Genomic DNA, 26617 nt, shown 5'->3' on the forward strand with positions numbered 1-26617 from the left:
ATGCCAACATTTTAAGGGGTGGATGGAACTGGAGTCGAGTGAGATGTCGTGTCAGTTGTTTAAACATTGCTTGTCCTCTAATGACCTAATGCTGATCCTTGAGACTAGGGGGGCTGGAAAGAGTGGTCCGATGGGCGATTTGGGACATTTGATGCAGTCTGTATGGAATAAGGTCAAGCTCCTGAGGGGGGTTTTCGGCAATACGGAATATACTCCACTGTGGGGCAATCCTGTGCTGCCGGAATTCCTCTCCCTGTCTGAGTTTGGGGCATGGAAAAGGAAGGGTATTCTGAGGTTGGGCCATCTTTTGGAGGAAAAGAAGTTCATGTCATTTGCCAGATTTCAAGAGAAGTATGATCTGCCTAGAACTCACTTTTATAAGTACCTTCAGGTGAGACATGCATACAACTCCACATTTAAAGGTACGACTGTGGTGGCTGGGAGAGATGCTGCACTGCACCAGATTCTGTCCAGGGGGGCGAGGAGAGGTATGATTTCCTGTATATACAAGTTGCTGCTTGAGAAGTTTCTAATGTCACATCCTCTTACGGCTAAAAGTAAATGGGAGAAAGATGTTGGCGAATTAACCGATGACCAATGGTCTGACATACTGGAGGCGATACCTCTCTCTTCGTTGAGTGAAGGACGTAAACTCTCGCAACTGTTTATTGTCCATAGGGTCTACAAAACACCGGTTTTTTTGTTTCGTATAGGGTTCAGACCCACGGATGAATGTCCAAGATGTTCTGTGGTGTCTGCAGATCTGTTGCATATGATGTGGACGTGTGAGAGGTTAGGGAGATACTGGGAGTTGGTACGTCAGACAATACAGGATGTATACAAGGTACGAATACCCTCTGACCCGAAAGTGTGTGTGTTAGGATATGTCTCTGAATTGGCCACTAGGCAGGTGCATAAAATAGCTATAGGGAGAATGTTATATGTCGCTAGGAAGTTAATAGCCCTACATTGGATACAGACAGCGCCGCCAATCCTAGGCGAATTCCTAAGTGCGGTTGACACAATGCTGAGTTATGAACGGATGGTGTACCAGAAGCGTGGATGTCCAGCGAAATTTGAAAAATTGTGGGATCCATGGCTGTCGTTTCGATGTCTGAATAGAAATGTTTAAAAATGTGCCTTAGTATTTTGTAGGTTAGGGTGGGGTGGGATGGGGAGGGGGGGTTGGATTGGAACTGGATTAATACACATAATTTGGTGCCCTTTTTGTTATTAGTCCTATGGACAATATGTCTCTATGTCATCCTTGTATGTATTGTGGAAAAACGTGTATTTACACTGTAAAATGTTCAATAAAAATGATCTGATTCAAAAAAAAAAACGGATGACGTATCCGCAGGATAGGTCATCAGCATCTGATTGGTGGGGTCCGACACCCAGATTACCTGCCAATCAGCTGTTTGAGAAGGTACCATCACTTGCAGTAATGCCGTGGCCTTCTCACACCTTTACCTAGGCCATGCGACGTCACGTTCATCGGTCATGTGACCTAGGCGCAGATAAGCCGAAAGAAGTCAATGGGGCTGAGCGATAATACTACTATACAATGTACGGCGCTGTGCTTGGTAAGCTGCCTTCTCAAAACAGCTGATCAGTGGGGGTCCCAGGTGTCGGACCCCCACCTGTCAGATACTAATGGCCTATCTAGAAGATAGGTCACCAGTATAAAAATCCTGGAAAACCCTTGTAATGTGAACATACCCAATCATTGTACAAACAAAAATCTAGGAAACATTTAATGAATACATCTGTCAAAGTTGCTTAAGTTTTCACTTTAGATTTAAAGGGACAATAAAGAAAGAATATTTGCGTAGGTGTATACTGCTCAAATCTATTGTATATGGGGCCTACCTGACACTTGCTTGGGGGGGCGGAAGGGATTGTGTGTACTAAAATACAACATGCTTGATCATTTTCCAAGCATGGGAGATAACTCTCTGTCAAAGATGTCTGGTCTGAAATAAACATGCAAGCCCAGCAGATCCAAACATACGTTTTCCCCCCCTATAGTATAAGAACTATGTTATGTCTACAGCCATGTTTAAAACTGAGGACCTAGGGAGGCGTGGCTAGGCTGCCGGAGGAGATGGCCTCTTAACTGAGGAGCTCCCGGCATACAGCGACCAGCCACAGCTAAATCTCACCTTTCTGCAGCGCATACTGGCTAAATCAATGGGAACATACCCACAGAAGATGGGGAAAACAAAGAGGGTACTCCTCAGGATCGCAAACAACCTGGAATACTATTTTGACAAAGATCGGGGGAAAGATGGCGCCGACGCACAGGATCACACTTACAGCCTGGCCAAGCAGCAAGTCACTTCAGCTGTACAGTCACCCCGCTCAGGCTCCCCAGCCTCAGTCTCTGAACAGAGCTTATCTGAACCCTCTCTACCCCCGACACTGGAGGACATCAGGCTGTTGCACTAGGGGGATCAAAGAAGCAAAGATGGCGGATGTGTGAGGAGAAGCAGTGTTCCTTCCATACACTGCTCGCAGACACAGAGGCCGAATCTAGGAGCACAAGATATGAGCCAGGTTGGTGCTGTGGAAGTTAACCCTTCACTGGCCACACAGCGGCCTGATTCAATTACAGATATTCCCACCACAGATAAAGTGGCGTCGGAGGCCACCATTAAAAGCATGCTTGTGGCCTTGAAAGCTTCCCTTTGAACAGACATGGTGCAATTGCTAGCCCCGCTTTCAACATCTATTCAAAACCTGGAAGATAGGGGGCAACATATAGAAAGAAAAATGGAAGATTATGTCACATCTCAGAATAATGTAATAGATGCACATAATGATATGGGGGACGAAGTGGAAGCGCTAAAGGACAAAATAGTGGAAATGGAAGACCGCTCCCGTCGCAATAATATAAAGTTTAGAGGTATACCAGAAACAGTGTCAGCTAGTGAGCTCCAGCCATATCTCCACAAGCTATTTTCGGTGCTCATACCGGATATAAGCTCTCATGATTTGATAATTGACAGAGCACACAGAGTGCCAAAACCGCAATTTCTTGATAAGTAGGTTCCCCGCGACACTTTGGCCAGAATACATTTTTTCCATACAAAAGAGGCCTTGATGGCAGCGGCGCGCAAGTGCAAAAAACTACCTCCACCCTTCCAATCGGTTAAGGTATTTATCAGCAGCAACACTTCCCCAAAGAAGATCTTTCATCCCTATAACAGCAACACTACGGAGCCATAACATTGCATACAGGTGGGGTTAGCCACGAAAACTGTTTATTTGTGCAGAAGGGACATTGCACGTGGTTAAGTCCTTTGAAGAAGGAAAACAACTCCTACACGACTGGAAACTCCGCATGGAACTGCAGAAAGAGAAGAGAAACCTTTCCCAACCACCGTTACATAAAGAATGGAACACAAAGCAATACCCGCAAGAGATGATCCCTTTCTAGCAACCAAAAAGCAAAAGGGGTCTTTATTGCTGTACGAAATACATTGGCCTTTTCAGAGGTTTCTCGTCATATTGATCGTAAAGGTAGATACATTATCTTGGTATGCTCAATCAACAATATAGTATATACCCTAGTAAACTTATATGCCCCTAATGCACATCAACTGAATTTCCTGCGAATAATGGCATGAAAAAGGGCAGATTGATTATTTGTGGGGATTTCAATACAGTAGTGGACCCAACAATTAATTCTACCAACACTTGTCGTAGAATAGAGAAAGGCTCGTCCTCGGTGCTACACAGTACAGAAAGGGAGTACACTTATTTTTCCCCTACACATGCGTCCTACTCGTGTTTAGACCTGTTTTTGGTGGATCGCGATACCCTATGTCAGTCGCTGTCCACCACAATAGGTCTCATACAATGGTCGGATAATGCCCCGATAACCTTAAAGAGGACCTTTCACTTGTAAAAACTATGTGAACTATGTATGCTGCCATGTAGAGCGGCGCCCGGGGATCTCACTGCACTTACTATTATCCCCGGGCGCCGCTCCGTTCTCCCGTTATGCCCTCCGGTACCTTTGCTCCTTAAGTTATAGTAGGCGGGTCTTCCCTTGTCCTGTGGGCGTCTCCTTCTCTTAGGCTGTAGTGCTGGCCAATCGCAGCGCACAGCTCACACCCTGGGAGGAAAAAAAAACTCCCAGGCTGTGAGCTGTGCGCTGCGATTGGCCAGTGCTGCAGCCTAGGAGAAGGAGACGCCCACAGGACAAGGGAAGACCCGCCTACTATAACTTAAGGAGCAAAGGTACCGGAGGGCATAACGGGAGAACGGAGCGGCGCCCGGGGATAATAGTAAGTGCAGTGAGATCCCCGGGCGCCGCTCTACATGGCAGCATACTTAGTTCACATAGTTTTTACAAGTGAAAGGTCCTCTTTAACTATAAAGGAACAATCCCAAACACAAAGGGCTCCAGTATGGAGAAATAATACTTTTATAATGAGTCACAAAAAATATTCTCAAGAAATAAAAGAGGCCATAGAAGAATACTTTAAATTTAATACAGGCTCTGTTGCGGACCCATACATAGTGTGGTCCTAATATATGACATTTGAGATATTGGATGGTATGATTAGAATATGGGATAAGAGTTTCTATAAGGAGGCTAGAGACATAGATTGAATATATGGAATTGCGGTAACCCGAAAGGGTAGAGAGATATATGTATTTGTGTATTAATTGGTAAGAGAGAGAGAAAATCCTCTCGCAGTTTTATATTGTATATGCTTTTTATGTTTGAAATGTGATTGTGTCAAAGGATCACTGATGGTATTTTTATTATGTATGAATTGTGAATGATGCCTTTAGATTATGTTATGTTAATGATGTTTTAGAATCATGTGATGATCCGAAATTAGACCGGCCTGTGTAATTTAATCAGCTGGGCTATTTAAGAGGCTTGACTGCAAGCATGCGCAGTTATCGCCCCTGAAGAAGCAAGGTAGCGAAACCCGGGTCGGGCAGGAATGTGACGACTGATATTGATTTTATGCCTTTTGTCTACGAACCTTTGTGAGTAGAATAAAACCTTTTATAAAAAGAGTGTAAAGGGTGCTTCACTATTCTGCCCATTTCCTTTCAACCCTGCAGTGAGAGAGTTCTGGGGAGGACTGGATCCGGCGGGTATTGAGGAGAGGGGCTGACACCCTTTTTTATTCACTGATGACCGGGAGACATAGTCTCTAGCAGCGCGGTTCCAAAACCCTTTTGAATAGTTTGGGAAGAGCATAAAGCATATATTAGGGGTCTCATGATTAAAATTGGCCATCAGGAGAAAAAAGCAAGGGAGAAAAACATGAATGATATCGTAACCAAAGTAACCTCCCTAGAACACCTTAACAAACAGCAGCCAATGAGGGAACAAACAGCTCAAATTGCAACAGAGAGAGAGAAATTACGTAATCTTTTCTCATTTACCTATGAGAAGGCCTTATCTTGTACAAAGGCCAGATATTATATACAAGGCAACAAGGCTGGAAGACTGTTAGCTGCAAAGCTGAAAACAACACACGCTAGATCCCAGATCTCTCATATATTACACCCCCAAACCCAAAGGAAACTTACAGATCCAGAGCAACTTTAAAACCTAAAAGACCAAATTCCATTACCCGATTCATTCCCCACGTTAGTCCATGACTTTTTAACTAATGCAAATCTTCCCTCTCTCTCCGATACCCAGCTAGCGGATCTCAAGAAGCCCATCACGGAAGAGGAGATTGAGAAGGTGATCAAATCAGCTGGAAAGTCCCCAGGCCCTGACGGCCTGTCAGGTGAATACTACAAAAAAAAAATTAAAACACTTCTTCCCTACCTGACCTCCATATACCAAAGAGCGGCAACAGGGATTCCCTTTCCGATAGAGATGCAAACAGTATTTATAATAACTCTCCCTAAAACAGATAACGTCCCGCAGAACTTTCGGCCCATATCACTGCTCAATGCGGATATAAAACGGTTTTCTAAATTAATTGCAAATCGTCTGGCCCCAATATTGCCCTCTCTAATTAATATAGATCAAACAGGCTTTGTCAAAGGCAGTCAAGCTGCTGATAATACTAGAAGGCTATAAAAGGAGATTTTTGTGAAACTCACCTGTAAAATCTTTTTCTCGTAATTTCCATTGGGGGACACAGACCATGGGTATAGCTTAGAGATATTACTAGGAGGGACACTATGCAAAAAAAGAAGCTCCTCCTCCTCAGGCTATACCCCCAGGCACCTCCAGGAGAACTTCAGTCGTTGCAAAAGCAGTAGGAGAAGGAGAACGGAAACAAAACATTATGGAAACCATCACACAGCACACCCTAAGGCGTAAACCAAAAAAGGGGGCGGGAGCTGTGTCCCCCAATGGAAATTACGAGAAAAAGATTTTACAGGTGAGTTTCACAAAAATCTCCTTTTCTCGTTCATTCCATTGGGGGACACAGACCATGGGACGTCCCAAAGCAGTCCATGGGGTGGGAAAAAAGAACAAATCCAACACCGCCAGGAATAAACGTCCAGTAGTCAAACCGGAACCACAGCCTGCAATACCCTGCGCCCAAGAGCAGCATCAGCCGAGGCCAGAGAGTGTAACTGATAAAACTTTGTGAAAGTATGTAAGGACGACCAAGTGGCCGCCTTACACAACTGGGAAACGGATGCGCGATTGCGTCTAGCCCAGGAAGCACCCACTGCCCTTGTGGAGTGAGCGGTAATCCGCGACGGCGGAACGTGGCCGCGAGCGCGATATGCCGCAGCAATAGCGGAACGGATCCACCGCGCCACGGTGACCTTGGAAGCCGCCAGGCCCTTACGGGACCCTTCAGGAATCACAAAGAGAGAGTCTGAACGCCGGAAGGAAGCGGTAGCCCCCAGGTACACCTTCAGGGCCCTGACGACGTCCAGGGAGTGGAGAGCACATTCCTTGGGGTTCACCGGAGAAGGACAAAAAGAGGGCAGGACAAGATCCTCGTTAAGGTGGAAGGGAGAAACCACCTTGGGCAAAAAAGAAGGCACCGGCCTGAGCACCACCTTATCCTGGTGAAAGACCAGAAAAGGTTCCCGGCAGGAAAGTGCGGCCAGCTCCGAAACTCGCCTGATGGAGGTTATGGCCACCAGAAAAACTACCTTCCAGGTGAGTAAAACCAGAGAGATCTCCCTCAGAGGTTCAAAAGGCGCCGCCTGAAGGGCGCGCAGAACCAAGTTGAGATCCCAGGGGGGCAAGGGAGGCACATACGGAGGAACCGAATGCGCCACCCCCTGCAGGAAGGTTTTTACAGGTCTCAAAAAGGCAATGGACCTCTGAAAAAAGATAGCCAAAGCAGAAACCTGACCCTTTAAAGAACTGAGCGACAGACCCATGTCGAGGCCGGACTGGAGAAAAGACAGCACCACTGGGACAGAGAAACGTAGGGGCGAGTAGCCCGATTTCTCACAAAACACCAGGAAGGCTTTCCAGGTGCGATAATAGATTCGTGAAGAAGCCGGCTTTCGAGCCCTGATCATGGTTCTTACCACCGCATCAGAGAAGCCTCTCTTCCTCAGGATGGCGGTCTCAACAGCCACGCCGTTAAACGCAGCTGCCGTGAATTCTGGTGGAAGAGCGGCCCCTGAGACAAGAGATCCTCTCTGTCGGGCAGAGGCCACGGGACGTCCGCCAACATACGAGCGACGCTGGAGAACCAGGCGCGACGAGGCCAATCCGGAGCGACGAGAATGGTTGGTATCCCCTCCGCCTCGATCTTGCGCAGCACCTTCGGCAACAGAGGAATCGGAGGGAAGACGTAAAGGAGGCTGAACCGCTGCCATGGAAATACCAGCGCGTCCACCCCGTCCGCCCGTGGGTCTCGAGCGCGGGCAAGATACACCGGCACCTTGTGGTTGAGCCGGGAAGCCATCAAATCTACGTCCGGACGGCCCCATCGGTGGCAGATGTCCTCGAACACCTCCGGATGGAGAGACCACTCTCCCGGATCCACCTTGGTGCGACTCAGAAAATCCGCCGTCCAATTGTCGACTCCCGGGATGTACACTGCCGACAATACTGGAACATGAGACTCCGCCCATAAGAGGATCCTCGCTACTTCCCGCATTACTGCCCGACTGCGAGTCCCGCCCTGATGGTTGACATAAGCCACAGCCGTGGCATTGTCCGACTGAACCCGCACCGGGCGAGTCGCCAGGAGAGGAGTCCAATGGGAGAGGGAGTGGAAAATCGCCCTCAATTCCAAAACGTTTATCGGGAGACGGGATTCCTCCGTCGACCAGACACCCTGAACTGTGAGGTTCCGGAGAACACCTCCCCAACCGATGAGGCTGGCGTCGGTGGTGACTATCGTCCAGGAGAACGGAAGGAAGGACTTTCCTGACGATAGGTTCAGGGGAGACTGCCACCAAGGGAGAGACGCTCGAACTTGCCGGGACAGACGAACAGGAGTGTCTAGACCCCGAGGGTTCTTGTTCCAGAGGGCAAGGATCATCTGTTGTAGCGGACGAGTGTGAAATTGGGCGTACGGAATCGCCTCGAAAGAGGAGACCATAAGGCCCAGCACCCGCATGCACTCCCGAATGGTGGGACGTGGAGAGCGTAGAAGGAGCACCATTGCCAGACGAATCTGGGAAGCCTTGGAATCTGGAAGAAACACCCGAGAAATCGAGGTGTCCAAGATCATCCCCAGGAACGAAAGTCTCTGGGAGGGGTGCAGAGAGGACTTGGGGAGATTGATCAGCCATCCGAACCGTTCCAGGGATTGAACCGTGATTCGGATGCTGTCCTCGGCCTGTGGAAGAGACGGAGCTTTTATCAAGATGTCGTCTAGGTATGGTAACAAAGAGATGCCCCTGGTGCGAAGAAGCGCCATGAGAGGCGCCAGAATCTTCGTAAAAACTCGAGGGGCGGTTGCCAACCCAAAAGGTAGGGCGACGAACTGGTAATGACGCCCCCCTATGGCAAAGCGCAGAAAGCGATGGTGGGACTCTGCAATAGGGACGTGCAAGTAGGCGTCTTGAATGTCCACAGACGCGAGAAATTCTCCTGGACTCAGAGAAGCAATAACGGAGCGAAGGGACTCCATGCGAAACTTCCGCACCCGTAGAAACTTGTTGAGAAGTTTTAGATCCAAGATTGGACGTACTGACCCCTCTTTCTTTGGAACAACGAACAGGTTTGAGTAAAAACCTGTCCCTTGCTCTTCTGGGGGAACGGGGGAAATGACACCACGGTCCAGAAGAGAGGAGACCGCAAAAAAGAGGTCCGAGGCCCTGGCTGGATCCCCCGGAACGCGAGAAGGGAAAAAACGTTCCGGCGGGCTGGACGCGAACTCCAACTTGTAGCCGGACGTCACCACTTCCAGAGCCCAGGCGTCCTGAACGTGAGCCCTCCAGACCTGTTGAAAGGAGAGCAGACGGCCCCCCACCACGAGGGGTGGGGGCACCCCTTCATGCGGAGGGTTGCTTGGGAGCAGGAGGACGGGCTGACTGCGCCCGAGGCCGCCAAGAAGGCTGGGGCTTGAAGAAAGGCTTCTTGCGGGAGTCCTGGGACCCCCCTGCCGATGAGGATGACGGCGTCCTGGCAGTGGAGAAGCGACGAAAGGACTGGCCCCGGAAACCTGAAGGCCGAGACCGAAAGGGACGCTTGGTCCTGGGCTGGGGTAGATGAGTGCTCTTGCCCCCTGTTGCGGCAGAAATGAATTCATCTAGTTGAGCCCCAAAGAGCCTGGACCCTTCAAAGGGAAGGTTAGCGAGGGATCGCTTGGATGAGGCATCAGCATCCCACACCTTCAGCCAGACCTCCCTGCGCTGAATGACAGAGAGGGCCGAAATACGGGCAAAGAGGGAGCCGATGTCCATTGAAGCCTCACAGAGATATTTAGACGCTTGAGACATCTGGATGATAAAATCCAGAGTATCTGCAGAGGCGTCCTGCTCTGACAGATCCTGGTGGTGGCGCTGCAACCACGTTGTAAGGGCTCTGGCGACCCAAGCCGACGCAAAGGCCGGTCGCAGGGAAGCGCCCGCCAGCGAGAAGATGGACTTGGAAAGTGAATCCAAACGTCTGTCCACCGCATCCTGCAGAGAGGAACCGTCTAGGACGGGAAGGGCCGTGTTCTTGGCTAACCTGGCCACCGGAGGATCTACCTTAGGGAAGAAGTCCACTTTTCCACTGTGTCAGCTGGAAAAGGATAAAGCGTATCCATACGCTTGGTGGCCGAAAATTTTTGATTAGGTCGATCCCAAGCTTTTGATAGGACCGCAGTGAATTCCTCGTGAATAGGGAACACGGCGGACTCCTGTTTCTTGGGTGGAAAAAGGGAGAACTCCCGACTAGTGGAGGGAGGAGAATCCCCTTGTATATTAAAAGTGTCACGGACAGCTGCCACCAACTCGGTTACCATGGTGGAAAGCTTAGGCAGGGGTTCCCGCTCCGTGACTTCGTCCGATCCGGACAATTCCCCATCGGATTTGCGCTCCCTGCGAGGGGGAGAGTCAACCGGGCATGCCTCAAGGCGAGGGGGAGAAGCGGAGTCATCCGAGGAGGAATGCTGCCGCTCACGCTGCCTTTTAGAAGTCAGACGCCCTCTGTGAGAGTCGCTGAGAGGGGATGGAGTGGTGGATGCCACTGGAGTAGTAGCCGCCATGCGCTCCATGAAGGACATGGCTGCCTTGGCAACTAAGGCCAGATCAGCTGCCGCATTAGACATGGCGGAGGCCCAGGCGGGTACCGCTGGATCCGCAGGGGCAGAGGGAGGACCGGGCTGAGCAAGAGAAGGAGGCTGATCCTGTCCGGGAGCAGGGCATGAGTCACAGGAACCAGTGACAGAAAAAGGCCTAAGGCATATTTTACATGACTCCAGTGGAGCCTGAGAGGAAGCCTTGGAAGGCTTAGGGGCCCCAGGTTTAGGCATGATGGTATTCCAAAAAAGATTTCCTACCAGGTTGCTGCAATTCCTACCACCCAGGCAACAGCAGAAGTCTCCGGTCACCGAGAACTGAGGAGCTGCACGGCCGCAATCCAGCAGAGTCTCCGGCGTAGGGAGAGACAGAGCTGGACGCCGAGGCTCCGCCCCCTTGGACGCGTCATTGCGGCGCGAAATAAGCGCGCGAAATAAGCGCGCGCGCGCGCGCGCACTTCAAATACACCCCTTCGCCAGAAACGGCGCAGCGGGGGTTAATATCGGGAGGAGCAGGCCGGCGGGAGCTGCAGAGAGCGCAGCGGCCATAAGATAAAATACACTCCTTCAGTGCCAAGATTGCCGCCGGTGCGGCCATAGTCTGAGCTGCAGGCAGGTATCAGTGGAATCACCAGCCCTCCCCAGAAGGGCCCCCTCCCAACGGGAAAAAATGCCCCCAGCCGGTCCTTCTCTAGCTCACCTCAGGTCACAGAGCGCCAGACAGACGACATGAAGGGGTGGGGGGAGGGGGGGGAAAGGAGGGAGATTGAAGCAGGCAATACTTATCTGCACAGCATGCTCCCTCGATGTCCAGACCAGCAGGGATTCACCTCTTCAGACGTCTGACTCCAATCAAGGAGAGCAGTGCTCTGGTGGAGGGTAGGCAGCAGGTGTCCCAGCAGCTGGTGGGATGCCAGAGCTAACATGTCGAGCCTGGATCCACTTTTCTTCTGTGGGGGAATGGGAGGTAGCCAGGAACCTTCAGAAGACCGTGGCAGACCCTCCACAGGGGCCAGGAAAGCGCAATGCTGACCTGCGTCCCCATCTGAAACCAGAAAAAAATAACAAACAGGAGAAGAATAAATGTCAACCTCCTTGAACGGACACTAAGCAAAGACTGAAGTTCTCCTGGAGGTGCCTGGGGGTATAGCCTGAGGAGGAGGAGCTTCTTTTTTTGCATAGTGTCCCTCCTAGTAATATCTCTAAGCTATACCCATGGTCTGTGTCCCCCAATGGAATGAACGAGAAAAATCTTTAACTATGCAGAAATGAGGAAAATTCCACTTCTTGGCATAACCTTAGACGCAGAGAAGGCTTTCGATAGACTCCGTTGGTCATTTGCCTTCTCAGTCCTGGATAACAATGGATTCCAGGGCCAAATTAAAAATGCCATCTCTAGTCTTTATGCGAATCCTTCCGCTCAGGTATATACTAATGGGGTCTTATCCCATAGGTTTAACATAACGAATGGATCTCGTCAGGGATGTCCATTATCTCCACTAATTTTCATCTTAGCCTTGTTTTATTTTTACATTCTGCATGTCATCTGACAGTTTATTTTCCTCAGTGAATACATTGGACAAAAAAATATTTAACAGCTTTGCTTTCTCCTCGTCGCTCTCTGCGACTCCCCCCTCATTACTTAAAGGGCCGACACCTTCAGATTTATACTTTTTAACATTTATATAATTGAAGAACATTTTAGGGTTAGTTTTACTCTCTTTGGCAATTAATCTCTCGGTCTCTAGTTTGGCCGCTTTTATTTGTTTTTTACATGTTCTATTTTTTTCCTTCTAGTTTTTCAGTGCTTCCGTGCTACCCTCCTGTTTTAGTGACTTATATGCTTTCTTTTTGTCATTTATTGCTTTCTTTACAGTTCTATTTATCCACATTGGTTTCTTTTTGTTCCTTAACCTTTTATTCCCATACGGTATGTACCTCTCACAATGAGATTTTAGGATGTTTTTAAAGATATCCCATTTTGTGGCTGTATTTTTATTTTTGAGGATTTTGTCCCAGTTAGTTAGGTCTATGGCCTCTCTTAGTTGGCTAAATTTAGCTTTTTTGAAGTTTGGTATTCTTGTTCCTCCCTGTAGAAACGCTCTTTTGAATGATAATTGGAAGGTTATTACTTTATGGTCACTATTTCCCAGGTGTCCACCAACCTGCACGTCTGTTGTTCTGTCAGGTCTATTGGTTAATACTAAGTCCAGTATGGCCGTCCCTCTAGTCGGGTCCTGAACCAGTTGGGAAAGGTAATTGTCTTTGGTTATTGCCAAGAATCTGTTTCCTTTATGAGATATACAAGTTTCAGTTTCCCAGTCTATATCTGGGTAGTTGAAGTCCCCCATAATAACCACCTCATTATGATTTGCCGCCTTGTCTATCTAATTTAGTAGTAGATTTTCTGTGGACTCTGGTATATTAGGTGGTTTATAGTAAACTCCTATTAGTAATTTATTATTGATTTTAGCTCCATGTATTTCTACCCACAGTGACTCCACATGTTCATGTCCCTCACTTATATCTTCCCGGACTGTGGGCTTTAGACAGGACTTTACATAAAGGCAGACCCCTCCCCCTCTCCGGTTTTGACGATCCTTTCTAAACAGACTGTAACCCTGTACATTAACTGCCCAGTCATAGCTATCATCCACCCATGTCTCAGTTATTCCCACTATGTCATAGTCCTCCTCACACATCACTAATTCCACTTCCCCAGTTTTATTTGTCAGGCTTCGGGCATTAGTATACATACATTTGAGAACATAAATTTTTCTCAGTAATGCGGGCACATATGAACTTGGGACCAACACAGATGTCTTCAGCTGCCAAGCGCACATGTAACAGGTCGGCCAGTGTCATAGGTACAGATCTGCCGACAGATGCTTGGAAAACCCCATTCAAAGCATATCTGATGGATGAGATTTTGATCCTGGCAGAATCCTACAAGACCGCCTATGGATATCATTACCATGAAGGTTTGTATCAAAGCTAATACACTCTCCAAGGAAGCAGTTATGTCGCCACCACCCATGGAAACCCTGTTTGTATGTCATTAGGGCCACGTATTATCCCGGGTGATAACGTATTGTCAGAAGGAACGAGCAGATACAAGCTGACCTGTGTGTGCTGTCAACAAGCAGAACATGCAGACGATCACTTATCTGTCAAATCTCTTTGGTTTTTACATTTCCAGTCTAACCAGAATCTCTGCTTCACCTTCACTAGACGTCTACGCATTGTGCAATATCCATCCGTACTGACACTGAATAGCTGGTGCGAAAAACAAGAAATACCACAAACCATTGGCTGCCGGAGGGAAGAACCGACCTGCCTCAAAGGCTGGGGACGGAAATTCCCATACAGCGCAATGCGGAAGGCCATGCAGAGCGTGCTTGCGCTGCAGTTAATTAAGCTGGAGCAATTCGTTTTTGGCCAAGTAATAAACATCTGAACCCGTCACGAGGAGATGGCATCACACATAATGAGGAGTCCAGATCTTCAACCGTGCCAGTCATCTTTACTCGTTAGAACCCGTCAGCGCTCCTGACATAATATTTCAGCAAGAATTTACCAGAATAAACAATTCCGGTGCAGCTTTCCTTAGAACTCTGCGTTATGTCATGCTTCTGTTATTCCTCCTGGAAATGTATGTATAAAATGACTATTGGGTGTGACTAATCCCTAGGTCAGACCGATCAGTGCAGGGACACACAGGAATGATAAGCTTATCAATTGATACCTACATTTCTAGGAGGAATTAGAAAGAAACCGCACCATGTAGGGTTCTAAGAAAGGCGCTCCGGCATTGTTAATTTGTGGGGAATATAAGCACCTACTCAAGGCGGGAGAGCGGACATATTTTACCTGCTCACTTATTTTACTTTATTGAGTTTTTAGATGCAAATTAAGACTTAAGTGCACAGAGGGTGAACCTTAAAGGGGTTGTGCACCTTTTTTTGGGGTGGGGGGTGGTTGGCAAACATCTTGAAAACAAAAATTACACACCCATTGCCAATAGTTATGAGAAATAATCTCCCCTACCTGGCAGATTCACCTCCATCAGATACTTCATGCAGAGCACATTCGGATGGTAATAGCTGGTTTCTGTTATCGGGGGAAATTGAGGTAATTTCAATACTTTTCCAAGGTCACTTGCAAGCTGCAGAATATGGCTGTACACTGGGAACTGCTGTAAAGAGAAGAATGAAACTGCGGTGAATCTGTATTGCGGTTTATCAGCCGAAACGCACACGCGTTGCTGCAAATTGCTTTTTTTCTGTAATGCCGTTTATTACACAAAACGTATGCATGTTACTGCAAATTGCTGTGAATCTGTAATACAGTTTATCAGTCGAAACGCACACGTTACTGCAGATTGCTGTGAATCTCTAATGCTGTTTACCGCAAACCGCGGGGAATCTGTATTGCGGTATATCAGCCAGGCGGTCTGTGTGTGTGAAGTCTGAACCTCCGGAATCAGAGGAATGAGAAGCTGAGCAGCACACACCGAGGTACCGCAAAAGGAGGGGAAATAATACACGTAGATTGTTTTCATAATGGGCGAGATAGGACAACACCTTTATTTTTAGTACCAGGGGGAAAAAAAAAAAAAACTTTGTAGGTTTAAAAAAAGATCTGGAAATTTAATTGTATCCATGGAAATGAGTGATTAAGAATAATGCAAGGTCTCCCTGCTGGGAGTTGTAGTTTCACAACACCTGGAAAGCCAAGGAGATCACTGCTAGAACGCGCAGACACCAAGCGCTAGTGGAAGTGCTTCAAGCCCAGATCTGCTCTAAGATGACACGTTACAGAAGAAATGAATATATCTGTCAAGTAAGGAGCTGGACGAGCAGGTTACACCTAGTGCCTACACTTCTAATCTACACCCACGCCATATAATCCTTACATTGTCAATGATAGGCACAGTTAATAAACAAAACAAAAAAAACTGCCTTGCAATAAAGCTGCGCGTTTCCTGGAGAGACGGCCTGCCGGTGACGGTGGATAGTTCTGCGTCTTCTGGAAGCCACGTAAATGAATGCAATGTAAGCACAGGTCAGTAACAGGGTGGGGAAAATAGCTTCCCTTAGGCCTCATGCTGGGGATCCGCAAAATACGGATACTGTCCGTGTGCCATCTGTGCTTTTTTTGCGACCAATTGACTTCAATGGGCCTGTGGACTGCATTTTGCATCCATGTGGACTGCATCCATAAGATGTGGTTCTATAATTTTGTAACATGCTGTCCACATCCAAATGTCCATTACGCACATTTTGAAACATGTCCTATTCTAGTCCACAGACCCATTGAAGTCAATAGGTCTGCGAAAAAATGCCGATGGCACACGGACTGTATCCGTATTTTGCATATCTGTGGCTTGCAGTCTGCAAACTGGATACAGGGGTTGTCCCATCTGGGGCCATATTGCTAGGATATGCTCCCAATATCTGATAGGTATGGGTCCCACCTCTGGGACCGCACCTATCCTTAGAATGCACACTGCGCAGGTGCGGCCGCCCTCCATTCATTTCTATGGGAGTGACGAATTTTAGAAATCCCATTGAAATAAATGGGAAGTGCACCGCGCAAGTGTGGCCACCGCTCCAATCACTTCTATGGGGCCTACGGAATTAGCCGAGCCAGCACTTGGCTATTTTCGGCAGTCCCATAGAAAGAAATGGAGGGCGGCCGCACATGTGGGCTATGATCTAAGGATAAGCGCAGGCCCCAGAGGTGGGGGCCCCACCTATTAGACAATGGGGGCATATCCTAGCAATATGATTCCAATGTCCCAGATGGGACAACCCTTTAATGCTGACAGACCCAAAAGAGCACCCAACAGACGACTTTTCTTTGGAGGTTTTTTTTACCACTATAAAAAAAATGCTCATGCATTTTTTAGGGCAGCAGTGTTTTTTGCATCTTTTTTGTGGCGCGTTTTTCTAAATGGCTGTACGAACTGCACTTTTTTTTCTGGCTCTTATTACTCTACAGCGAAAGCGCCTGAAAAAAAAAAATGCAAGAACTCCAGCATGCTGCACTTTGTAACGAAGGCAGAAAGACAAAAAAGCCACCTAATTATTACCTAGATATTAATGTAAGGCCTCTTTCACATGTTCGTTATGACACCCATGATGGTCAATGGTTCATCCGTGAAAATGTCCATGAAGGATCCGTCTTTGGTCCATGTTTCCAGAGCATCTCGTACCAATGCTTTGTGAAAATCACTGACGGAACAAGGATGCTATCTGTGTTGTGTTAGTGGTTTTTATGGACCCCTAGACTTCCATGGACGTGTTTGGTCTGAATCATGGATCAAAGTAGTGCATGTCTCCATGGTTTTATCACTGACCCACAGTCATGGGAAAATAACTCAGGTGTGAATAAAAACACATTAAAGTCAATGGACATATGTGCCGTCCGTGGAGAACATGGACAGCACACATCCGTGATAACCACAGGCATGCAATTCCATTGTTATTAACTCTTTCTGCAGTTTCCAGGCTGAGGGCTGCAGATCTTAGACCCGGATGGCCAGTCCGTCTCAAAGTGCGATGGGCGCCGGTGGCAATTAACCCTATCCACAAGCAGTAAAGTCTTAATGCCATAAACTAGCAGTATCTTACTGTCTGAATCTAAAGCACGGCCTTGATGGTTCTAAACCTTCCATAAATGTCTGTTTTCTTTCCATCAGGAGTTGTCTCTCAGTAAAGTTGCTCTCTGGCAGCTTTTCAGTCTCAGGAATGGTGTTTCCTGAATGAGGCTCTTTGGGCCTTCTTGGCAGGAGCTCACACATGTAGGTCTTGCATCTAGCTTCCCAGACTAGACACTCACAATAATCAGAGGAGGCTGGACCATCCGGTCTTCACGGCAACCTAACCAAGTCTGCCAGTAATAACTGTTTTATGTCCATACCCAACCATTTGGAATACATAATGCATAGTGAGATAAGTGCACAAAAAGTACACATAAAAATGTCTGGTGAAAAAATAAATTCAACCCAAAAAAAAGGTTTGTAAAAGCACTCCATTTTTTTGCAAGACAAAAAAATGGTGCTGCATTTTTTTTGAGGCTTCTAAAAACATGAACACCATGTATTCCACAAGCATTTTACAAGTGTTTTTTGGAAGCTTCCCCCCTCCCCCCGGAAAAAATAAAAAAATGTAGACATGCATTTTTCAGGTGGAATGGAGAAAGCTGCAAAAACAAAACAAAACAGTTTCTAGTGCTTTTCATAATTCCCTACTGACTTACTCCATATGTCTGGCTGCAGGGTTTAATTTGCAGAAAAACAAAGAGAGGAAAAACACACCTAATGCATGGCGTTTATACTAAGAACATTATTTGTGCAAACACCCCAGAGGGCGGATGCCACATCAAAAACTGCAGTTTCGTTTTTGCATTTATGGAGCCAGAAGTCGATCCAGTACGAAGAAGTATAAGGGTACATTCAAATAGCACATAAACACTGCATGTGACTAGTGTTGAGCAAATCGAAGTCCATGAAAATCTGATTCGTCGTGAAGCTGAATTTCCTCGTGCTTCGTGGTAGAGAATCGATTTTTCCTGAATGGCGGTAAAAAGTGTAAAAAAAAAAAATCATACCACCTCCATTTCAGCACGAAGAGCTGGCCGTCACCATCTTGACTGAAGATCTCGCACGAAATCCCGAGGGTGGTGATGTATGATGTCACCGCGCCAGCTGATGCAATGACATCACGGGCCACGCAAGATTTTGCGCTAAATCTTCAATCAAGATGGCGGTGGCCTGCTCTTCGCGATCAAACAGAGGAGGTAAGTAGGATTTTTTTTAAGTTAATTTTTTAAAAATTTTACACTGTATTATAACTGTCAGATGCTGCGATCAGCTATGAACGAGCCATCGGAGGGGTACATTGACGGGGGCCGGCCGCTCCCTGTCATTGCACCCACTACTTACAAAGAAATGCGCTTCCTGACAAAGTCATTCATCACAAAGCTAATTTTTGTTTTTGGTGAAGCAGCCAAATCGAGTTTTTCAATATTTCCCTCATCTCTATATGTGACATCACCATTACTGGCAAAATCGAGAAAATTTTCAGAAATATCATCCACATGAAGAACACCTCTTGTAGTTCCTGCAGCAGAGCTGCCGCCGGATTTCAGAGAAACCTACTGCTCAATTTCCATGACCGAAATTCAGCCCAACTTCTTCCCTACTTGGATCCAGGGCCGCTGCTCCCTCAGCTTCCCTGGGCTGCAGCAGTGACCTTCCATATACTGTAGCAGTCAATCACTCCCCTTCCCTATGGCGTGAGAACACTGAGGATAGTCAGGACATCGCCGTTGCCGCCAAAACATTACATCACGGCTGCAGCAGTGCTGGATCGGAGGGGGTTCAAGAAGTTATGTTTTTTTCATTGCTTTAACAGCATCCTGGCACGTTAAATTTATTATATAACAACTTGGGCAACCTTTTAAAAAGGCTGGTTTCATTTATTTATTTTTTATTTCTGCATATTAGCTATTTTTATTATTATTTTTGCATGCTATCAGATATTATAAGTCTATAGTGAATTATGAAACTCACTATACAAAGCATTTTTTGCATAACGTTTTTAGCGATTTTGTCAAAATGCAGCAGGCTCTAGGTATGATCTCTATAGGAGTTGAAAAACTTCGGAAAAAATGCCTGTTTTGCATATACAATTAGTTGTCTGCTTTCAGGATAGGTCATCAACATCAGATCGGTGGGGATATGACTCCCAGCACTGCAAGCGATCAGATGTTTGAAGGGGTGTCAGTGCTCATGCAAGCGCTGCGTACCCTTCATGTTTACCTGCTGTGTACACTGTAGCCGTGGTGCAGGGTAATTACAGCTTTTCGCCCCATTCACTTTAATGAGAGAGGAAGCTGTAATTATACAGCACTGCCTTGCAATTTAGATAGCGTGCAGGTAAACACGGAAGGGGCCGTGGATGATAAGATCTGCAGCTGATTCTCTGTAGGAATGGAGTTCATGAGGAGACATGAAGTACAGAGAGGAGGTGGGGATGTGGCTGATGAGCAGCAGCTCTTGTATCCAGTCTCCATTACCACAGAACCACTTTACCACAGTCTGTCCTGTCCGTCCTCTGTGTACTTCATGTCTTCTCATGATCTCCATTCCTACAGAGATTCAGCTGAAGATCTTATCATCTGTATTCAGGATCAGAATCCCTGACAAGCAGAGCAAGGAGGAGGATGAGGCGGCTCTTTAGCTCAGTGCTCTGAAGTAACTTGTCCTCCTGTGTGATTAGGACAGGTTTTGTGTGTACTAATAGGACGGCGGCCATTTTATTTCTCCTTAGGATTGCTCCCTAGACAAAACGAGCCATTATAACTAATGAAATGTATTTGGGTATATATTTATAATAAGGTAATATCTAAGTATTTTAATCTTCTTAATTCCTTGAGAACCCCTTTAACCCCTTAAGGACCCTGAGATGTTCAATTTTTGCGTTTTCGTTTTTTCACTCCCCGCCTTCCCATAGTCCTAACTTTATTCTTCCATTCACGTAGCCTTATGAGGGCTTATTTTTTGCGGGACAAGTTGTACTTTCTAATGGCACCATTTCCAGTTGCATACCATGTAGTAGGAAGCGGGAAAAAAAAATTCAAAATGGGGTAGAATTGGGAAAAACGCAATTCTGATAAAGGTGTTTTTTTGTTGTTGTTTTTACACTGTACACTATGCGGTAAAATTGACCTGTTATCTTCATTCTCCAGGTCAGTACGGTTACAACAATACCACACTTGTATAATTTTTCTTGCGATTTAATACTGACATTTTTTTTTTAAACCTTTAAGAAAAAAAAAAATTATAACCATATTCTGACCCTTATAACTTTTTGGTAGTTATGTGTATGGGGCTGGGTGAAGGCTCATTTTTTGTGGGGCGATCTGCTCTTTTTAGTGATACCAATTTAATCACTCTTTATAAAAAAAATTATTGGGTAGTTGAAGTGACAAAAAATGGCAAATTGGCTGTTTTTATTTTTTCCCGTTACGCCATTTGCCGTATGCCATTAATATTGTTATATTTTATGGTTTTATGGTAATTTTCGGAAACGGCGATGCCCATGATGTTTTTTTTTTTTATTGGTTAAGTATTTTTATTTTTAGGAAAGGGGGGGGGGGGTGATTTGAACTTTTTTTTAAATTTTTTTATATATATTTGTAAAAACTTTTTTTTACTTTTTTTTTTAAGTCAGCTTGGGTGACAATAACTGGCAATCATTAGATTGCCCATTGTGTTCATTGATGGCTAAATAGCCATGATTGAAGACTTCATCTGCACTACCAATACAATGCTGCCACCTAGTGGCCTGTAGTGGTATAGTCCTGAAAAAAGCTCTGAAGCCTGCTTGAGGCTTTGGGCTATTTCAAAGATATAACAGGTGCCCCGATCTCAGTCGGGGAACACTGTTACCGGAGCGGAAGCGTGCAACTTCCACTTCCGGACTGCAAAAATGCTGTGGTCACATTTGACCATGGCATCTGAAGGGGAAAATGTATGCGATCAGCCTTATGACTGATCGCATACATGTGCCGCGGGTCTCTACTATTTAAAATAGCAGAAACCTGGCGGCATTGGCGCCCGCTGCACATGTGAGCGGATGCCATGTTTGGGGACCAGACCGGAGGTCCTTAAAGGGCTTCTGTCACTCCACTAAACTCATATTTTTTTTTTGTCTCCTTAAAATCCTTATGCTGCGATTTCTCAATATATAGGGCTATTACTCAGTTTGGTTGAGTAGTTATATAAAAAAACCTGACTTTTATAATATGCAAATTACCTCTCTAGAAGCAGGTAGAGCGGCTACCTGCTGCTAGCAGCCGCATACTCCATTCTTAATGACGCCCCCTCTTCATGTTGATTGACAGGACCAGCCAATGCGCTTGTCCTCTGACTGGCCCTGTCTGCGTTTTAAATCTCGCGCCGAGCGAGCGTCCTCCCCTCAGTGCGCCTGCGCCAACTGAAGACCGGCGCGAGATTTAAAACGCACACAGGGCCAGTCAGAGGACAATGAATGGAGGATGCAGCTGCTAGAGAGGTAATTTGCATATTATAAAAGTCCGTTTTTTTTATATAACTACTGAACCAAACTGAGTAATAGCCCTATATATTGAGAAATCGCAGCATAAGGATTTTAAGGAGACAAAAAAAAAAAAAAAGAGTTTAGTGGAGTGACAGAAGCCCTTTAAGAGGTTAATGACCTATCTTCAATAGCTTTAGCTGCTCATATATCTGGTCCGGCTAGGCTAGAGGAAAAATCCACACCAAACTTGGCCCACAAAATGTGAAATCCGCCGCATAAATTGATTCTATGGATTAAAATCCATACTACATGAATTATGTGTCCATTCTGTTGTGGACAATCTGCGGAGTGTGGACGAGATTTTTATTTTTTTTAAATTTTTAATACTACTGTGAATTATGCAGATTTTCTACACACAATTCCCATGGAAAATCTTCAGCATGGACGTGGGTTGTCAAACAGAATTTTTGCACAGATTTCTCAGCATTTCCGCACCAAAATCCACATTGCAAAGGGTGAAATCTGCACTAAAAATCAGCACAAACAGTTGACACGCTATAGATTTCAAAATCCGTATGGCGGCTCAATTTCTACACGGACACAATAAGCAAAGCGTACATGAGCTTTGTCAAACCTCATTCACTTTGCTGATACTGTGTTAGGCCTCATTCACACGATTGTATTTTGTATCCGATCCCCATTTTTTTTGCAGGTTGCACACTGACCTATTAATTTCTACAGGTCCACAAAAAAAAAAAAAAAAAAACACGGACAGCACACAGATGTCATCCATGTGCTGTCCACATCCGCGTGTCCGTTCCACAAATTACAGAACATGTCCTAATCTTGTCTGTATTGCAGAAAAATAGTCATTTCCAATAATGAAGTGATAAAAATGCAGACTGCACACGGAAAGTATCCATATTTTGCAGATCTTTGGTTTGCAGACAGTAATATGGACACAAGACAAGAGGTCTTAGGGCTCATGCACACGAACGTATTTTCTTTCCATGTCCGTTCCATTTCTTTTTGCAGACCGTATGCGGAACCATTCAATTCAATGGGTCCGTAAAAATAACGGAAGTTACTCCGTGTGCATTCCGTTACCGTATGTCAGTTCCGCAAAGTAATAGAACATGTCCTATTATTGTCCACATTATGGACAAGGATAGGACTGTTCTTGTAGGAGCCGGTTGTTCTGCAAAATACAGAATGACCACGGACGCCATCCGTTTTTTGGGGCAGATCCGTGTTTTGCGGACCGCAAAATACATACGGCCGTGTGCATGAGCCCTTATACTGCAGTTCTTCCGGGGGAAAAACTGCATGCAATCCACAACGTAGGGTAGCCTAAGAAGTGGTTTGTATTCTGCACAATCAGTGTTCGCGTTAAGGGGGTTGTCTCACTTCAGTAAGTGGCATTTATCATGAAGAGAAAGTTAATACAAGCCACTTACTAATGTATTGTGATTGTCCATATTGCCTCCTTTGATGGCTGGCTTCATTTTTCCATCACATTATACACTGCTCCCACTGTTTCCATGGTTACAGACCACCCTGCAATCCATCAGTGGTGGTCGTTCTTGCACAATATAAGAAAAAGCGCCAGCCTATGTGCGCTTCCATGGCCCCGGCCACCAGAGAGGCTGATGTTTTTTCCTATAGTGTGCAAGCACGACCACCACTGATGGATTTCAGGGTGGTCTGTAATCATAGAAACGAGCAGTGTATAATGTGATGGAAAAATGAATGAAGCAATATGGACAATCCGAATACATTAGTAAGTGCCTTGTAGTAACTTCCTCTACATGATTAATGCCACTTGCTGAAGTGAGACAACCCCTTTAAAGTTGGGCGACATAGATAAGATATGATATCTATTTAAGGTGGGTAGTGACTGGAGACAATACCGCCAACTCTGCTCATGTAATATATTAGACTCCAGCTCCATATTAAAGGGGTTTTCTAACATTTTTAATTAAACTGATGACCTATCCTCTGGATAGGTCATCAGTATCTGATCGGTGGGGATCAGTTTTTGCTGTCTACAAAATACAGATACAGGCCGTGTGCGTTCTGCATTTTGCGGAAAGGAATTCATGGAGGAAAAGCGGTGAATTACTTAGACCGCCCGCTGGACTCCTAAGCATAGTGGGGCACATTTACTATAGTGTCTTCAGGAGTAAAACTGATTTTGCGCCTGTTTAGGAGGCATTTGTGCCTTGTTTGTCTAATTCTTATTTTGAGACCAATTCTGGAGTTGTTGCGCTTTATTTCCGACCTATTTATGTAGGTGCACTTTTTTTTGTGTGCGTGAATTAGGCGCATAAACTGTCTTATTTCAACTCCTGACCAAGCTTATTTTTCCGGCCTGTTTCGAGGGGGAACTTTCTAAATTTTTTGCATTGAAAGAAATAGAGTTGCAACTTTTTTCCGGTCATTTTCACAAACCAATGAGACCAGTCTTAGTGAACATGAACCTGTCTTACAAGAAAACAATCACTAGAGGTCAGACTTAAACCAAATACGATTACGGCTACTTTCACATCTGCGCCTTCCTTTTCCGCTATAGAGATCCATCATAGGACCTTAATAGCGGGGGAAAAAAACGCTTCCGTTTTGTCCCCATTCATTGTTAATGGGGACAAAACTGAACTGAATGAAACGCATCAAAATGCATTCCGTTCCGTTTGTTTGCGCTCCCATCGTGGACAGAATAACACTCCAAGCAGCGTTTTTCTGTTCGCGGTGTGGTGCGGAGCAAGACGGATCCGTCCTGACACTCACAATGTAAGTCAATGGGGACGGATCCGTTTTCTCTGCCACAATAAAAAAACGAATCCGTCCTCCAATGACTTTCAATGGAGTTCATGAAGGATCCGTCTTGGCAATGTTAAAGATAATACACCGGAGATCTGTTCATAACGAATGCAGACGGTTGTATTATCAGTAACGGAAGCGTTTTTGCTGAACTCTGCCGGATCTAGTAAAAACGCTGGTGTGAAAGCAGTCTAAGCTGATTTATTAAGGATCACAAATTTGAGGCAATTTGAAGACAGTCTTTTTTACTCCTAAAAAAAAGGCGAGCTTAATAAATGTGACCCAGTAAGAGCAGAGTTTCAGATTAATATGTCACAAGTTATGTTGAATCTTTTCCCATATATCAATCTGCTCAGCTCCTCCTGCTCTATAACACACTTCCTGCATTTTCATGGTGTCAGGTTCCCTTGCCCTCCCAACATTTGACATACACGTAAGTCATAATGCCGGAAGGGGCGAGTCTGCTCCATGCGCAGCGGGTGCTGGCTGCTTACTACAGCTGACACCTGCCCTCATCAGCTGGTATCAGGGACACCTCTAATCCCAGCCATTTAACCCCTTTCAATAGCGAGCACGGCATCTGAGCAGTTAGGAGGAGGTTCCCTCTGTCTTGCAATGCAGAGTGATTGTTATGGCAGGTAGGGGCTTAATAAAGGCCCCCAGGCAGAGGCAGGGTGTAACCGGATGCTGTTAAAATCACCATAAGCTGCAATATAGGAGTATTGCAGTATATAATAAATGCGATCAAACGATCACAGGTTCAAGTTCCCAAACATTAACCCCTTAGGACTCTTTCACACGAACAATGCGGATTGGCTCAGGATGCGTTCAGTCAAACTTGCACCATTTTGCAAGCAAGTTCAGTCAGTTTTGTCTGCATTTGCATTCAGTGTTTCAATTTTTTCTGTGCGGGTGCAATGCGTTTTGATGCGTTTTCACTCGTGTGAAAAAAAACTGATGAACTGAAGGCTTACAAACATCTCTTTCCAAACAATGCATTATTGTGCATTCCATTTAGTTCAGTTCAGTTTTGTTACCATTGACAATGAATGACGGATCTCAATAGCGGAATTGAGTAACCTTATTAGCAACCCTCAGTGAAAAACGCAATGCATCTGCACTTGCTTCTGGATGCAATGCGTTTTTCACTGAAGCCCCATTCACTTCTATGGGACCAGGGCGGCGCGAAAAATGCAGAATATAGAACATGCTGCTTTTATTGAACACACCAGTGCAGGTGGAAAAAGTATGTGAACACCTAGACTAATGACAAATAATCTCCAAGAGCTAATTGGAGTGAGGTGTCAGCCAACTGGAGTCCAATCAATGAGATGAGATTGGAGGTGTTGGTTACAGCTGCCCTGCCCTATAAAAAACACACACCAGTTCTGGGTTTGATTTTCACAAGAAGCATTGACTGATGTGAAAGATGCCTAGCACAAAAGAGCTCTCAGAAGACCTACGATTAAGAATTGTTGACTTGCATAAAGCTGGAAAGGGTTATAAAAGTATCTCCAAAAGCCTTGCTGTTCATCAGTCCACGGTAAGACAAATTGTCTATAAATGGAGAAAGTTCAGCACTGCTGCTTCTCTCCCTAGGAGTGGCCGTCCTGTAAAGATGACTGCAAGAGCACAGCGCAGACTGCTCAATGAGGTGAAGAAGAATCCTAGAGTGTCAGCTAAAGACTTACAAAAGTCTCTGGCATATGCTAACATCCCTGTTAGCGAATCTACGATACGTAAAACACTAAACAAGAATGGATTTCATGGGAGGATACCACAGTGGAAGCCACTGCTGTCCAAAAAAAACATTGCTGCACGTTTACAGTTTGCACAAGAGCACCTGGATGTTCCACAGCAGTACTGGCAAAATATTCTGTGGACAGATGAAACCAAAGTTGAGTTGCTTGGAAGAAACACACAACACTATGGGCCAGATTTATCATTAGCTCAAGTCAGAATAATGGAGTGAAAAAGTCGCAAAAAAATGCGCAAACGCTAAAACTGTGCACAAATTTGCGACTTTTTTCTGCTCTGCACTATGCTCGCCAGTTTTCTGAAAGTGGGCGTGTTTTC

At 45.8% G+C, this 26617-nt stretch overlaps 1 protein-coding gene across 2 annotated transcripts in view; it reads right to left on the bottom strand.

The window, feature by feature from the left end:
- TAF1B (TATA-box binding protein associated factor, RNA polymerase I subunit B) overlaps window positions 1-26617 on the bottom strand; it is a 97172-nt gene that overhangs the window by 38161 nt on the left and 32394 nt on the right. For both annotated transcript variants that reach the window (XM_040427480.1, XM_040427481.1), the window contains one exon: window positions 14700-14847. In XM_040427480.1, coding sequence (XP_040283414.1) covers window positions 14700-14847 — 148 coding nt within the window. The remainder of the gene's footprint in view (window positions 1-14699; window positions 14848-26617) is intronic.

The sequence above is a fragment of the Bufo bufo genome, chromosome 4, assembly GCF_905171765.1.
Source record: "Bufo bufo chromosome 4, aBufBuf1.1, whole genome shotgun sequence".
Classification (NCBI taxonomy): domain Eukaryota; kingdom Metazoa; phylum Chordata; class Amphibia; order Anura; family Bufonidae; genus Bufo; species Bufo bufo.